The sequence below is a fragment of the Neophocaena asiaeorientalis genome, unplaced genomic scaffold (genome assembly GCF_003031525.2).
Source record: "Neophocaena asiaeorientalis asiaeorientalis breed wild unplaced genomic scaffold, Neophocaena_asiaeorientalis_V1.1 scaffold91, whole genome shotgun sequence".
In the NCBI taxonomy this organism is placed as follows: Eukaryota; Metazoa; Chordata; class Mammalia; order Artiodactyla; family Phocoenidae; genus Neophocaena; species Neophocaena asiaeorientalis.
The window spans coordinates 510766-524219 of NW_020173198.1; the positions used below are offsets into that span (position 1 = coordinate 510766).

Below are 13454 nucleotides of genomic sequence, written 5' to 3' on the forward strand. Positions count from 1 at the left end.
ATATATTACTGGGATACCAAAGATATTACTTCAGAAGCTCATTTTTCACTTTGCATCATTTATTGAGCACTTACTCCTGTCATCAAATAGCCTAACAAAATGTTCAATGCTGATAAAAGTCCGCCGGAGTAATGCACAGCTCCCTCACACTTGATACTTGGATAATTTCCCATTTTTGACCGACATAAACAAGTGTTTGGTCGAATTTTGCCAAATACCCTTCTCGCTCAGGCGGCGCACAGGCCGGGATGGAGGAAAGGATCACGGTTCCAGGTACCAGATCGCAGAGGCCTCGCGCGGAGTACCTTCCCGGTCCTGTGACGTCAGCCCTAGGCCCCGCCCCATTCGGCGGAGCGCGAGCGGCAGACCAGGAGGCCAGGCGCGATGGACCTGGCGTTTCCTGGTGTCCAGGGTCAGGCCCAGCTGCCGCCACCCGAAGCGTGGCCGCTGGTTGGCTCCGAGGAGGAGCTCTATGACTGTCCGGCTTACTACTACCTGCGCGACTTCCCGGCCTGCGGGGCCGGGCGCAGCAAGGGCCGGACGCGGCGCGAGCGGGAACTGCGCACCAACTGGCGGGTGCCCGGCGGCCACGAGCGCAGGATCGCGCAGAAGCTCCTCAACGGCCAGCGCAAGCGTCGCCAGCGCCAGCTGCAGCCCCGGCCGCGCACCCGTCTCGCCTGAGTGCTGGTGCGTGCGAGCCCGCGGGAGCGCTCCGGTCCGCCCCCTGCGACTCGAACGGGGCACAGTCGCCCCCTCCTGAGGCTGCCCCGCGTAGCGAGTCATTAGTTGGGCCCCCTAAACTCCCAGCCTGTCTCCCGGCGGCAGTTAAAATTCTACCTTTTGGAATTTTTTAGTTGGGTAGAAGGGGCTAGGAAACGCAGAAAACATCTTTCTAAAAATACAAGTAAGGGATTTACTTCCAGTGTTTATGCACGGACTAAAGAGAATTGATTTTTGTTTTTGTCTGGTTTCCAACAGAATACCCATACCCAAAGGACGTGATAAAAGTACTTTCTCTGACTCCAGCTATAACTCTGGTCCTAAGGGGAACAGTCCATGTTGGTCAACAGAACTTCTTTTCGACATCGCTTAAGTTCAGTATCTTTTCCTCACTGATTGTTAATTAAGTAACATCCAAGTGGGTATGCCTGTTTAGGGTTTTTAATTAAAAGAGCAGCAAGAATGGCATTTAAACTCTTCTGGTGTTTTTTTTAAGTTGCTGTGGTAACTTGTTTCAAGTCCACAAATATTTGAGTTCTTATCTGCAAAGAAGAGGTCACAAAGACGAATGTGGGCAGAACAAAGATAGGAATTCTCTGCACTGCTGACCCCACAGCAATCCTTTGAAGCGAATGCTAGCTCCATTTTACGGACGGGATTCTGAGGCACAGAACTCAAGTAACTTTCCAGAGGTCATACAGCTAATTAGAAAACCTGGCATAACAGATACTCAAAAACATTCACTCTTCCCAGCATCACAGTTTTCCTCAACTGTAGACATCCTTCTGTGGTTCAGAACCACCCACAAACTCCATGTCCAAGAACTAGGGTTATAGTTTAAAAATTATGCAGAGTATGGCAGGGTCCCTTTTCTTTCTCTTCACTCTGCATTCAGTCAGGTCTCTGCACCCAGCGGTGAGTCCTTTGTTGGGGGAGAAGGGTGGTGTTCTGGAAGGAACAACTTGAATTTTAATCCTAGCTATGGGTGTTCATCAATCTGGCATTCAGCAAACTTCTGAGTGGTAGCTACTTTCAAGTTCCACCATGCTTCAGGTTTTGCATTTGTAAAATGGGAATAATATTGGGTTACCTCGCCAAACAGGATTATAGATAAAATAAATAAAATGTGACACCCTTAAGGGCTTGGCACATAACCGGTGCTCAATAAATAGTAATTTATTATTATTATTTTTTTTTGCGGTACGCGGGCCTCTCACTGTTGTGGCCTCTCCCGTTGCGGAGCACAGGCTCCAGACGCGTAGGCTCAGCGGCCATGGCTCACGGGCCCAGCCGCTCCGTGGCATGTGGGATCTTCCCGGACCGGGGCACGAACCCGCGTTCCCTGCATTGGCAGGCGGACTCTCAACCACTGCGCCACCAGGGAAGCCCCAATGGTAATTATTTTTAAGTTTACAGAACGTGATCCCTCTTCTCCTTCCTCTCTAGTCACGAAGTCCTTTTTTTTTTTTGGCCGCACCATGCAGCATGCAAGATCTTAGTATCCCAACCAGGGATGGAACCCTTGCCCCCTGCATTGGGAGTGCGGAGTCTTAACCACTGGACTGCCAAGGAAGTCTTAAATTTTTTCACTCACTTCATTATTTTAAAATGTCTCCAACATTCAGACAGTGTGGTATGGTAAAAGTCTTCACTTTGGAGTCAAACACCTGTATGGACTTGGGCAAGTTGCTTAAACTCTAAGCATCTGTTTCCTTACCTATAAAATAGGGATGATACAGTACCTATTTCAAGAGTTCTTGTGAGGCATAAATGAAATAACGCACGTAAAGCTCTCAGTGCCTGGTATACAATAGGCACTCAAATAATTAGTAATAATGTCCACATCACCACTGTCTTAGCCTTCAGGATTTTTTTCCTTACCCCTAGTCTCCCTCTGCTATATCTCAAACATGTCCAGATTAATCTTCAGAAGACCATTTTAATAATATAAAGATCCTCAGTGCTGCTCTAACCTTGCAGGCCAAAAAGCTTAGATGCCTTATATTGTGCTGCAAATCATCTATTGCATTTCTTTTTTTTTTTTTTTGGCTGCATCGCATCTTAGCTGTGGTACATGGGATCTTCATTGCGGCACACGGGATCTTTCCTTGCAGCACACAGGCTTCTCTCTAGTTGTGGCATGCGGGTTTTCTCTCTCTAGTTGTGCCACGCAGGCTTAGTTGCCTTGCAGCATGTGGGATCTTAGTTCCCCGACCAGGGATGGAACTCGCGTCCCCCGCATTGGAAGGCACTGGACCACCAGGCAAGTCCCCATCTATTGGATTTTCTTAAGTTTGTTTCTCACAACTTCCAAAAACACACTGGTTCGTGACACATGTCTTCTGTCCTCTAACTTCACCATATTCAATTCTGCTTCTTCCTTTGAATCTGTGCTGTGCTACTCAGTGTGCCCTTTACAATTTTAATTTTTCTAAAACTAATTTCACCTAAGTGAAAGTGGCACCAAGTGCCACTTTCTCCCAGAAGCATTCATCCACACTGAATGTCCATTCCTTTAAAATCCTTTAGAACTTCATATAAACACCACTTAACCATTTGTTTTATAGTATTCTGTACTTTCAGATCAACAGTTTAATTCATTCATTCATTCTTTTTTGTCTGATATGTGCAAGTCACTATATTCATATAACTATGTCTTAGTTATCCAAAGAAAAAACTGCATTTACAGTGTATGGACCTTAATGTCTTAAACATCTCAGTTCCTACACAATTCCTGCTGTAAAGTACAGCATACCCAGACATCAGCTATGTTAAAGCAACACTGTAAGCTGTTCTAACTAGATTTTGCTCATTTTAGATACTAGAGCTTTTAAAATTTAAATATGCTCACTGTAGAAGTTATGTGTATTAGTTACCTATTGTTGTGTAACAAATTACTATCTCAGTTTCTGTGGGTCAACAATTTGGGAGTGGCTTAGCTGGATGATTCTAACTCAGGGTCTTTCAGGAGGCTGGAGAGGAATTAGGCTCCACCTTTTGAAGGGAGTGTCAAGGAATTTGAGGACATATTTTAAACCACCAATGTAGGTTTAATTATTGTGTGTTCACTGTAGACAAATTGGAAAATACAGACAAGCCAAAAAAAAAAAAAAGGAAGGAAGAAAGAAATCACTATCCAATGGATTACATCACTACTGGGATGTATATAATTACAGCCTTTAAAATATAAAAGAACTTTCTCAAAATACAAACATACTATGTATACTACTTTGTAACCTGCTCTTTCACTTGGTGTTTTGTGAAGATACTTCTCACTTCAGATATTCTTTCACAACATTTTAAATGGCTGCATAGCATTTCATTGTATGTATGTATTATAACTTATTTAACTAATTGTATATTGCAGGACACTTAGGTTATTTCACGTTTTCCCTATTTTATACATTTTGTTAAATCAACATCCTTATGGCTAATTTCTTTCACATTCATGACTTTCTCAAATTCTTAGACATGGAATTTCTGGAACAGAGTTTGCACAGTTTTAAAACTTCTGATATTTACCACCTAATTTCAGTAGAATTTTTATTGCAATCATCAAAAGTCCACTCAGCCAAATATCTGTATCAAATATCTGTAACAATGCCTGCAAGAGTTCGTTGTTCAAATTTTGATCACTGTAATTGCATTTGTTGAGAATGACTGTGATCACTACGGAATAAGTTGGTATATAAATTTTACTAAAGTGTGAACTTCGGCACACCTAACCCACCAAACTGCAAATGATAGGTAGCAGAATTCTATTTATTTTCAATTCCCACTTTTTTGCTATTCATTTTAACTTTTTACATGTCCTTTTTTTTTGAATAGAGGTAATACATTAACTGTTTCAAAATCCAAGAGATAGAAAATTTTATCAGTAAAAGTCTCACCCCTGTGCCCACTGCCTGAAGGCAACCAGTGTTATCAGCTAAAGATATTTTATGCATGGACACTATGGGCTTTTCTCTCCATTTCACAAACAGCACCCTATATTCAATTCTGCCCCTTGCTTTTTTTCTCTTGACAGTTTACCTTGGAAATCATTTCATATCAATACACAGAAAAACTTCTTTCTTTTTTATAGCTGCATATTGTGTGAATGTGCCATATTTTTTTTTACCTGTATTCTGCTGACAGGAATTTAGATTGTTTAATCTTTTACTATCACAAAATAACCTTGTACAAACATCTAATTTTCTCTCTTCAATTTAGGAATTAGTGACTTAGCTAAGTATGATTAAAATTGTCTCTGTTCTGGTCTGCATGCCTGTCTGTCCAAAGCTCTGCTCACTCTAAGCTCTTCTGGTGCCAGAATGTTCTTTATAAATAAAGTTCCTTTCTCCCATCTCTTTTTATGAATTATCCAAAGGCGAATACAAAGGCTTATCATTTGTAAACCTTTCATTGCTTTAAAAAGTTCTGTGAAAATAAAACTTTTTCACAAAAGTTTTTTGCATTATTTACCCCTCAGTTCCACAAACATTCTGCTGTTGCTGGAAAGGCTGTGTTAAACTCTGCTACCTCTGGTGGAAGGGGGAAATTTCTGATTGGCATCCAAGCAGAAATGGAGGTTCTACCTCTGCTTTCTCTCCTCCATAAATCCCACCCCACCCCCAAGGACTGTCCCATGAAGCCCCCCATGAAATGCCACTAGTTAACTTGTCGCCTACTGCAGAGGCGCTAAAATGTACTGTTAAAAGCATTTCACACCAAGTATCACTGAAGCACAGATCCTTGGGGCCTTTGCAGTTGCCATTCCCTTTGCCAGGAATGCTCGTACCCTTGATAAACACGAGGCTTGCTTCCGCACTTCCTCAAGGACTCCATTCAAATACTTCCTCTTCAAAGACTCATGCCCTCTCCAACCCCTAACTCCCTACCACCCTTACCCTGCTTTCGCTTCATATCACCACCATCTAATTTATGTAGGTGTTTTGTCTCTTGCCTCCCTGAATTTAAACCCCTTGGAGGTAGTCTTATTTCCTGCTCTATTTCCAGAACCTAGCTAGCACTTGGAGATCATTCAGAACATCTCACTTAATTATCAGTGAACGAATACCATACCAGTTACGGGCACAAATTCTATAATATATGAAAGGGGTTTGAAAATGTATGAAACACATAAATGTAAGGCATTATTACTGTCTGAATTTAACTTTTGTTGACTGGATCCACGGACAAAATACACGTAGAACCAACTCAGCTCTGTCGATCCCTAAAGTTTTCCGTCTTATTATGTGCCCACATTGTGCCTCAAAAAATATTTACCCAAATGAGTAACTTAATGGTGAGAACGGTTAAGTAACTGGCCCAAGGTCCAGCGACAATCACGCCAGAGCTCTGACTCACTCACTCAAGATTGGAGCTGACCTACCATGTTAATAAGGCAAACGTTTGAAGGTAGTAGCGACGGTCCTTGTGCCCTAGGAAGCAACAGCTAGCGGTTGTGACTCGCGCTAGGTTCGGAGGACAAGGTCTGCACGACAACCACGGACACTTCCGGTTTTCTAAACAGTCCTGGCGCCGAGCTCCTGACGTAAACCGTGCACGACAAGGCGCCGCCATGACGTCCTGCTCTTCCTGTGACCTTCAGACCCGCGGAGACGTCGGCGAAAGGAAGGCCTCTGCCTGTGCTCTGATTGGCCGCGCGCTGAGTCCAGCCCCGCCTTCCAACTTCCGCTCTCGCGCGTCGCAGAAGCAGCCAGGGTTGCCTGCGAGTATTGCGCTTGTCGACCCTGCTTCGTCCCGCGTTTAAGATGCCTCGTGGAAGTCGAAGCCGCACTTCCCGCGTAGCCCCTCCGGCCAGGTGAGGCCACCGCGAGGTTTGGGGCCCTGACGGCGCCGTGACGCAGAGGGAGGTTGCGCTGGGCCTCGGGGCGGCTGGGCGGCGGGGGACTGGGGCGTCCGAAGGTTGGGGCGGCGTGGGCCCGCATCCGGTCGCCGTAAGCTGGTTTGGCTAGTTTTCCCGTTAGTGGCAAACTTGCTAATTTGGAATGTCCATGAATTATTACTTAAAATACTTAGGGTCCATTTTAAGTTAAAACAGGCCACTTCTAGAAGGAAATGGACATTCTTAAGTGTAATCTGGCTGAAACGTTTAAAACAGCAAGAAGAGCTTCCCTGGTGGCGCAGTGGTTAAGAATCCGCCTGCCAGTGCTGGGGACGTGGGTTCGAGCCCTGGTCTGGGAGGATCCCATGTGCCGCGGAGCTGCTGGGCCTGTGCACCACAACTTCTGAAGCCCGCACACCACAACCACTGAAGCCCTTGTGCCTAGAGCCCATGCTCAACAACAAGAGAAGCCATCGCAATGAGAAGCCCGCGCACCACAATGCAGAGTAGCCCCCCCTCGCGGCAACTAGAGAAAGCCCACGCGCAGCAACGGAGACCCAATGCAGCCAAAAATAATTAATTAAATAGATTTTTTTTAAAAATAGCAAGAAAAAAAGTGCAAGGTAGTATAATCAGGAGAAACGATCGTATTTCAATTCAGTAAATAATCTTTGAGCACCTTCCAGGAGCAGTGAGCATTCTAAGGGCTCGGCCCAGTAGGGGACACAGTCACTAAGGTCTCACATGTACATGACGTTTTCTAGTTGATAAAATACTTGTAAAATGTACTGCCAGTTGCACCTCCTTGTAGCCTCAGAGGTAGATATTTTCATGTTTTACAGGAATAAGGAAACTGGAGACTCAGAATAAGTGACTTGTCCAAGGTCATGCCACCAATAAGTAGAGAAGCCAGGTCTTAGACCTGAGTTATCCGGTGACAAATTCAGGACATTTAGCAGAGGACCATGTTGCTTCTCTAGACTAAGGTGAATTGTGTTCAGACTGCATGCTAGGAGTGTAGGGAAGGAGTTCACGTAATGGAAAGACGCTGCTATCCAAAGGAAGGGAAACCACAATCTAAAAATGCAGAAATCTGTGTGAAAGATTTTTGGAACAACATTGGACATATTAGTGAAATTTTGAAGGCATCCAAATGTTCTACAGATGGGAAATAGTTGAAATCAGTTTAGGTATAACAGTTCAGGCAAGTCACTTCCACTTACTGGGCTTCAGTTTTCTAATCTGTAAAATGAAGGAATTGGATTAGTTTATTTCCCCAGATAACTATCTTTCCGTGTTCATTCAATTGTTACCAGCTCAGTGAGACCTCCCTTGACTGTCTTAAAATTGCAGTATCCCACAACATGCTGCCCTCGCTCTCAATATTTTTTTCTTAACATTTATTTGATCCCTCAATAGGATGTCAGCTCCATGAAGGTAGAGGCTTTTGTCTCATTAACAGTTATATTGATTTTTATGACATTGGAATAACTGTGTTCTCTAAAGATACTATAGACTTTGTGAATACATGGAAATGGTTGGAAAAAAGCAGGGAAAAAAACATTTATACTTGGTGATTACAACCGTAAAAGGTTAAAGAGAAAATGATGTAAATAGTTCAGGGAATTGTGTTCTGTAAGGTTTTCTTGTATGTATGTAGTATTTGCATTTAATAATTTAAAATGAAATCCTGAGGTTATTTTAATATACAAGGGGTTTTCGTTTGTTTGTTTGTTTATTTAAGTTGACAATTTCCTGGGACTTCCCTGATGGTCCAGTGGTTAAGATTCCTCGCTCCCAATGCAGGGGGCCTGGGTTCAGTCCCTGGTCAGGGAACTAGATCCCTCATGCCGCAACTGAAGATTCCACATGCTGCAATTGAAGATTCCACATGCTGCAATGAAGACCCGTACAGCCAAATAAATAAATATTATTTTTTAAAAAAGAATATAGCGTCGACTTAATATCCTGTTGGATTTATTAAAAAAAAAAAGTTGACAATTTCCAAACTTGGTTGGGAGTGGGAACTTTATACTTTCTGTTCCTTTCTTTCACAGCCGGGCGCCTCAGATGAGAACTGCACCCAGGCCAGCGCCCGCAGCTCAGCCACCAGCAGTGGCTCCACCATCTGCTGTTGGCTCACCTGCTGCTGGTCCTCGGCAGCCAGGTCTGATGGCCCAGATGGCAACCACTGCAGCCGGCGTGGCTGTGGGTTCTGCCGTCGGCCACACTCTGGGTCATGCCATCACTGGTGGCTTCAGTGGAGGAAGTAATGCTGAGCCCTCAAGGCCTGACATCACTTACCAGGTAAGATTTGGGGCAGCATTCTCTTCGGTGGTGTATTTATGAGAAAACCTAGTTAGTTGTAAGTGCCTTATGTATTGGGACTGTCTCCACCTGTGGAGAATGGTTTATCCATATTTGGCAGCAGTTGAGTTAGTACCTTACTTAGGCCAGTGTCAGAGAGTCCTGGACAAATGGTATTTCTTCTCGAGTAGAATTGTGGCAGTTCAACCTGATGGACTGTCAAACAGCCACTTACCCCTTATTTTAAATATTTTGGGGGATTCCCGGGTGATCCAGTGGTTAAGACTTGCCGCTTTCACTGTCGTGGGCCCAGGGTTCAATCCCTGGTTGGGGAACTAAGACCCCAGAAGCTGTGTGGCCTGGCATAAATAAATGAATGAGTGAATGAATGAATGAATATAAATATATACACATATACATATATATGTTTTGTTTGTCATGGTCACAACTGATTCAGTCTCAATCTTCGTTAAGTGTTCAGAAATCTTTTTGATGGCTCTGTGCTCTCTCATCTCTTACCTGATATTTGCCACTGCCCTTCTTTCTGAGATACGTGAATTTTCTCCTCTAAGGAGCATGGGTGTATACTCTACTGTATTTCTGATGTACTTAAAACTCTCATCCATCTATTTTTCTGTAGTAGGCCCATTTTTTCCTCCATGAAACATCATTGAACCACTGGTCTTTAGATGCCCAGATAACCACTTAATTTGCATCTTTGTTCATGAATCTTTCTGATGACAACTGGGATTTTTGTTAAAGCTCATTTCTTTCTGCCTTTAATTTTTTTCACTGTCCACGTTATTAGATAGAAACTTTAATTTGCATCTGGTTCTAGTTCTGTTCCCCCAATTAACCTCAAAGAGTGGTTATTGCTCTTTGTTCGGGTGTAAGTCTGATTTCCATTCATTCATTTTTGGCTGCGTTGGGTCTTCGTTGCTGCGTGTGGGCTTTCTCTAGTTGCGGCGAGTGGGGGCTCCTCTCCATTGTGTGCAGGCTTTGGGAGGGGGCTACTCTGCTGCTCATTACAGTGGCTTCTTGTTGGGGAGCACGGGCTCTAGGCACGCAGGCTCAGTAGTTGTGGCTCACAGGCCCTAGAGTGCAGGCTCAGTAGTTGTGGCTCACGGGCTTAGTTGCTCCGCGGCATGTGGGATCTTCCCGGACCCATTCCCAGGGCTTGAACCCATGCACCCTGCATTGGCAGGCAGATTCTTAACCGCTGCGCCACCAGGGAAGTCCCTGATTTCCTTTCTTAACAGTCCTGAATGTTATGCCTTTGCAGGAGCCTCAGGGAACCCAGCTGGCACAGCAGCAGCAGAATGGCCCATGCCTTTTTGAGGTGAAACAGTTTTTGGAGTGTGCCCAGAACCAGGGTGACCTTAAGCTTTGTGAAGGTTTCAGTGAGGTGCTGAAACAGTGCAGACTGGCGAACGGTAGGTGATAGATGCATCAGTCCATGGTTGAACTTGCATCTGCTTAATTCACTGAATGGTACCCCTGGACCTTATAAAACTTAGGGAGTCTGTGTTTAATAAATTAAACTGACAAATTAGAGGAGATTTTGTTTAAATTACTCTAAAAATAATCTAACAAGGAGCTGGTCCGGAGTTTTCTAGTCATTATCTTAGGCTTTTACCTGCTTAAGGAAGAATCAGATTCAGTTACGTTCTGACTCTGATTCTTTCTTAGGCGGGTATAGATGAGTGTGCCAAGATCTTATTGTGGTTGTTGCATAGCCTCAGTGCTGATTTCACCGAAGTCCAGGAATGAGCGCAAGATCTGATACAGCGTTGTCATTCTGCACGCCTCGTTTGAGAGAGACAAGTTTATTAAATCCCTCGGTGGGACTTAGAGAGTTAGGTTCTCTGGAATGTTGGCGGTCAACTTGTTTTTGTGTGATTTCCTCCTGTCAATCTAAGAGTTCACCACCTATTAAAAATGATTATTTTCATTTTCCCGCCTGCATTTTTATTTATTTATTTATAGTTCTGCAGATTTTATTTAGAAACTTAGAAAGGGTTTTTGTGGATAAATCTATAGTTGATTCTCATGGAGTCACAGAGTATATTTAATATATACAGAGTCATTTTTCAGGCTTCTTATACTGAATTGGTCTAGGCCAGAGGTTGGCCACCTATGGTCCCTTTACCAAAGCCATCCTGACACCTGTTTCTGTAAGTAATTTTATCGAAACACAGCCATCTCCTATTCATTTAGGTGTTGTTTATGGCTGCTTTCCATGGCAAAGGAAGAGTTGAGCAGTTGTGACAGAGACTATATGGCCCACAAAGCGAAAAGTATTTACCTGATTGTTTACAGAAAAACGTTTTAAAACCCTGGTCTGGGCTAGTGGTTCTCAAAGTTCCCCACCTTCATTTATGTAGGAAATAGGGATAGGGGAGAAGTTAATCCTTATAGGTGGTCGAACTGTGGAATTAAGACATTGCATGGCCAAGTTTATCAGAAGTCTTTGATGAAACTATGTCTAATACCAAAGTAACTATATTTCTGCTTCAAAGTGTAGAGTTGAAGTTTTATTGGTTGCAGCCTTAAACAGCTTATGAAAGAAACTAATAACCTTGGGCTTCACCCCTGCTTTCATAATTTGGAGGACTTTGGTTTTGTTGAGAATATGTAGCTAGTGCTCTTCTAACAAACCTTTTCTGTTTGCAGGGTTAGCTTAATCAAGAAGTTCCAGTTGAAGGCATGAAAAATCATCTCTCATGACCAGGTTGATTTAGCATTAAAAATATAATTGATAGTGAAGATATAAAGTGTGAAGCCAGCAGTTAACCGCTCCTCAATCATTAGTAGCGTTTGTGCTTCAGGATTGCAGTGGAAGAGGGTATTCTCACCATATTCTCACCATACAGAAGCTCCCTGAGATGATACTGGGTTTGGGGCTAGGCGGATGTTTGTGTGGCCTCTTAAACATGCTTTTGTTTGTGAATTAATTAGAATAAAGTGATTTTATTTCCAAATGTGTCTCAAGTATAAGGTTGTAAATCACACATGGTGTACACATGCTGAACAGAACGCATTTTGCAGAAGAACACAGTTGTCTCCACGTGTCTTTATGTGTATCTAGTCTGTAGTCTCTGGATATTAAAGTAGTGGCCGCCTGGAGGATCTGGCAGAGCTTCCTGAGGAGCTTTGGTAGAGAAATAGTTATGTAAGGAGTAGCTCCCTAGCAAGCATGCTGCTCATTAAAAAGATTCCAGGTGCTACAGGCCTTTGGAGCCAATGTGCAGTAAACTGAGCAGTAATGAAACTAAAATACTAACTGTTGTAATCAGGTGAATGATACAGGAAATGTGGGAGCAGACCCATTACACGTGTGGGCTCCCTGTGGCCAGGTCAGCACTACACGTCATTGTTAACCTAGATTATCCAGTTTATTGGTTGGAGATGAAAATTCATTCTCTTAATATAGGCAGTTTCCCTGCAGATGTTTTTATTCTACTTAAGGCATTGTAGCTTTCTCTTCCTGAAAGACTCAAGTTGCCCTCTCCAAGCTGTCTTAAGTCCATGTTGGACGCAATTTGGGGGGCATCATTTTTTTTTTTTTTAAATGAACCCAGCTCCATCCCTCACAAAGAGCTCAAAATTTCATTTACTTCTGGGAGTTGACCTCCAGTCTCCATTATGCTCTGCAGTTTTCCTACTTTCAAATATACCTGTCAGAGTTTCCATTATCTGATTTTTTTTTCCTCTCTGTTACTGCAAGGTAAGTGAAGTGCTGTTGAGTAAGTGAATTATTCAGTTGTTACCTCGTCCTCAGTGGTGTTCTTAGAGTGCTCCATTCTGTACCTAATCATTCACTTCCTGAAAGAGGCCAAGACTACCTTGCTCAAGGACCTAAATGACCAGACAGTTCACTACTGGCCAGTCCCCCAGCATATTCCCTCCTGGGTTCATCATTGGGCTCTTGCCCATTTTCCTAAAGGCTCAGGACTTCTGAGTTCATAGTGTTAACGCCCCTTATGTCCAAGGCGTGATGCTCCATGGTGGGTACCCAAATATGGTTGAATCACTGAATCAAAGGAAAATGAACCACTGACAATAGAATGCAAGAGTCTGGCTGACCTGGCCTGCCTCTGGTGGGAGCCATGGCTACACAGAGAAGGTCACAGGGAATAATCCACCAGGTGTATTGGCCTTTTGCCCTAAAGTCAGAAGGGATTTTTGTCATGTATTTAAAGTGTAAGCCAGCAGGCGTCTGCAGCTTAGAATCGGGGAAAAAGGCTTATTGACAGTAAGTAAAAGGAGAATTCAGTGTTTTCATCTTTGGAACCAGATGTTGCATCTCAATAAGCTGGAGGCCTTTAAGGATAGGGACAAAGTCATTTACCAACTCCTATATAACAGTTCAGCAAAGTATTTCCCCAGAGTGGAAGAGATGGTGAGCGTGATACAATGGAAAGAGCACGTGAGCCTACATCTGAGGTTCACCTAGGCCCTCCTACTCACCTCATCGAGCAAGTCACATTCTCTCTAAAGTTGGCTTAATACCAGTTTTTGGGGGCCCAATGAGAGTGCATATGAAGTGCATTGTAAAATGCTCATTAAATGGGTTTTTGTGGGCTCAGCACCTGTA

The 13454-nt window shown here is 43.5% G+C and overlaps 2 protein-coding genes across 2 annotated transcripts; both read left to right on the forward strand.

Moving 5' to 3' along the window:
- The first annotated feature begins 377 nt into the window (after positions 1 to 377).
- On the forward strand, positions 378 to 1188 carry NUPR2 (nuclear protein 2, transcriptional regulator). Its single transcript, XM_024744589.1, has 2 exons — positions 378 to 687; positions 979 to 1188. The coding sequence occupies exon 1, from the start codon at positions 385 to 387 to the stop codon at positions 679 to 681; it is 297 nt and encodes a 98-aa protein (XP_024600357.1). The 5' UTR covers positions 378 to 384; the 3' UTR covers positions 682 to 687; positions 979 to 1188.
- A 5182-nt stretch (positions 1189 to 6370) lies between these two features.
- CHCHD2 (coiled-coil-helix-coiled-coil-helix domain containing 2) lies at positions 6371 to 11838 on the forward strand. The gene is made up of 4 exons (XM_024744678.1): positions 6371 to 6526; positions 8608 to 8857; positions 10140 to 10290; positions 11531 to 11838. Exons 1-4 carry the CDS (start codon positions 6477 to 6479, stop codon positions 11539 to 11541), a joined length of 462 nt encoding a protein of 153 aa, XP_024600446.1. The 5' UTR covers positions 6371 to 6476; the 3' UTR covers positions 11542 to 11838.
- The last annotated feature ends 1616 nt before the right edge of the window (positions 11839 to 13454 follow it).

Bases quoted from the DNA above. Each gene is read 5' to 3' on its own strand.
- NUPR2 (XM_024744589.1), top strand. From the start codon at position 385: ATGGACCTGGCGTTTCCTGGTGTCCAGGGTCAGGCCCAGCTGCCGCCA.
- CHCHD2 (XM_024744678.1), top strand. From the start codon at position 6,477: ATGCCTCGTGGAAGTCGAAGCCGCACTTCCCGCGTAGCCCCTCCGGCC. The intron at 6,527-8,607 runs GTGAGGCCACCG...TTTCTTTCACAG, and splicing joins CGCGTAGCCCCTCCGGCCAG to CCGGGCGCCTCAGATGAGAA. The intron at 8,858-10,139 runs GTAAGATTTGGG...ATGCCTTTGCAG, and splicing joins GGCCTGACATCACTTACCAG to GAGCCTCAGGGAACCCAGCT.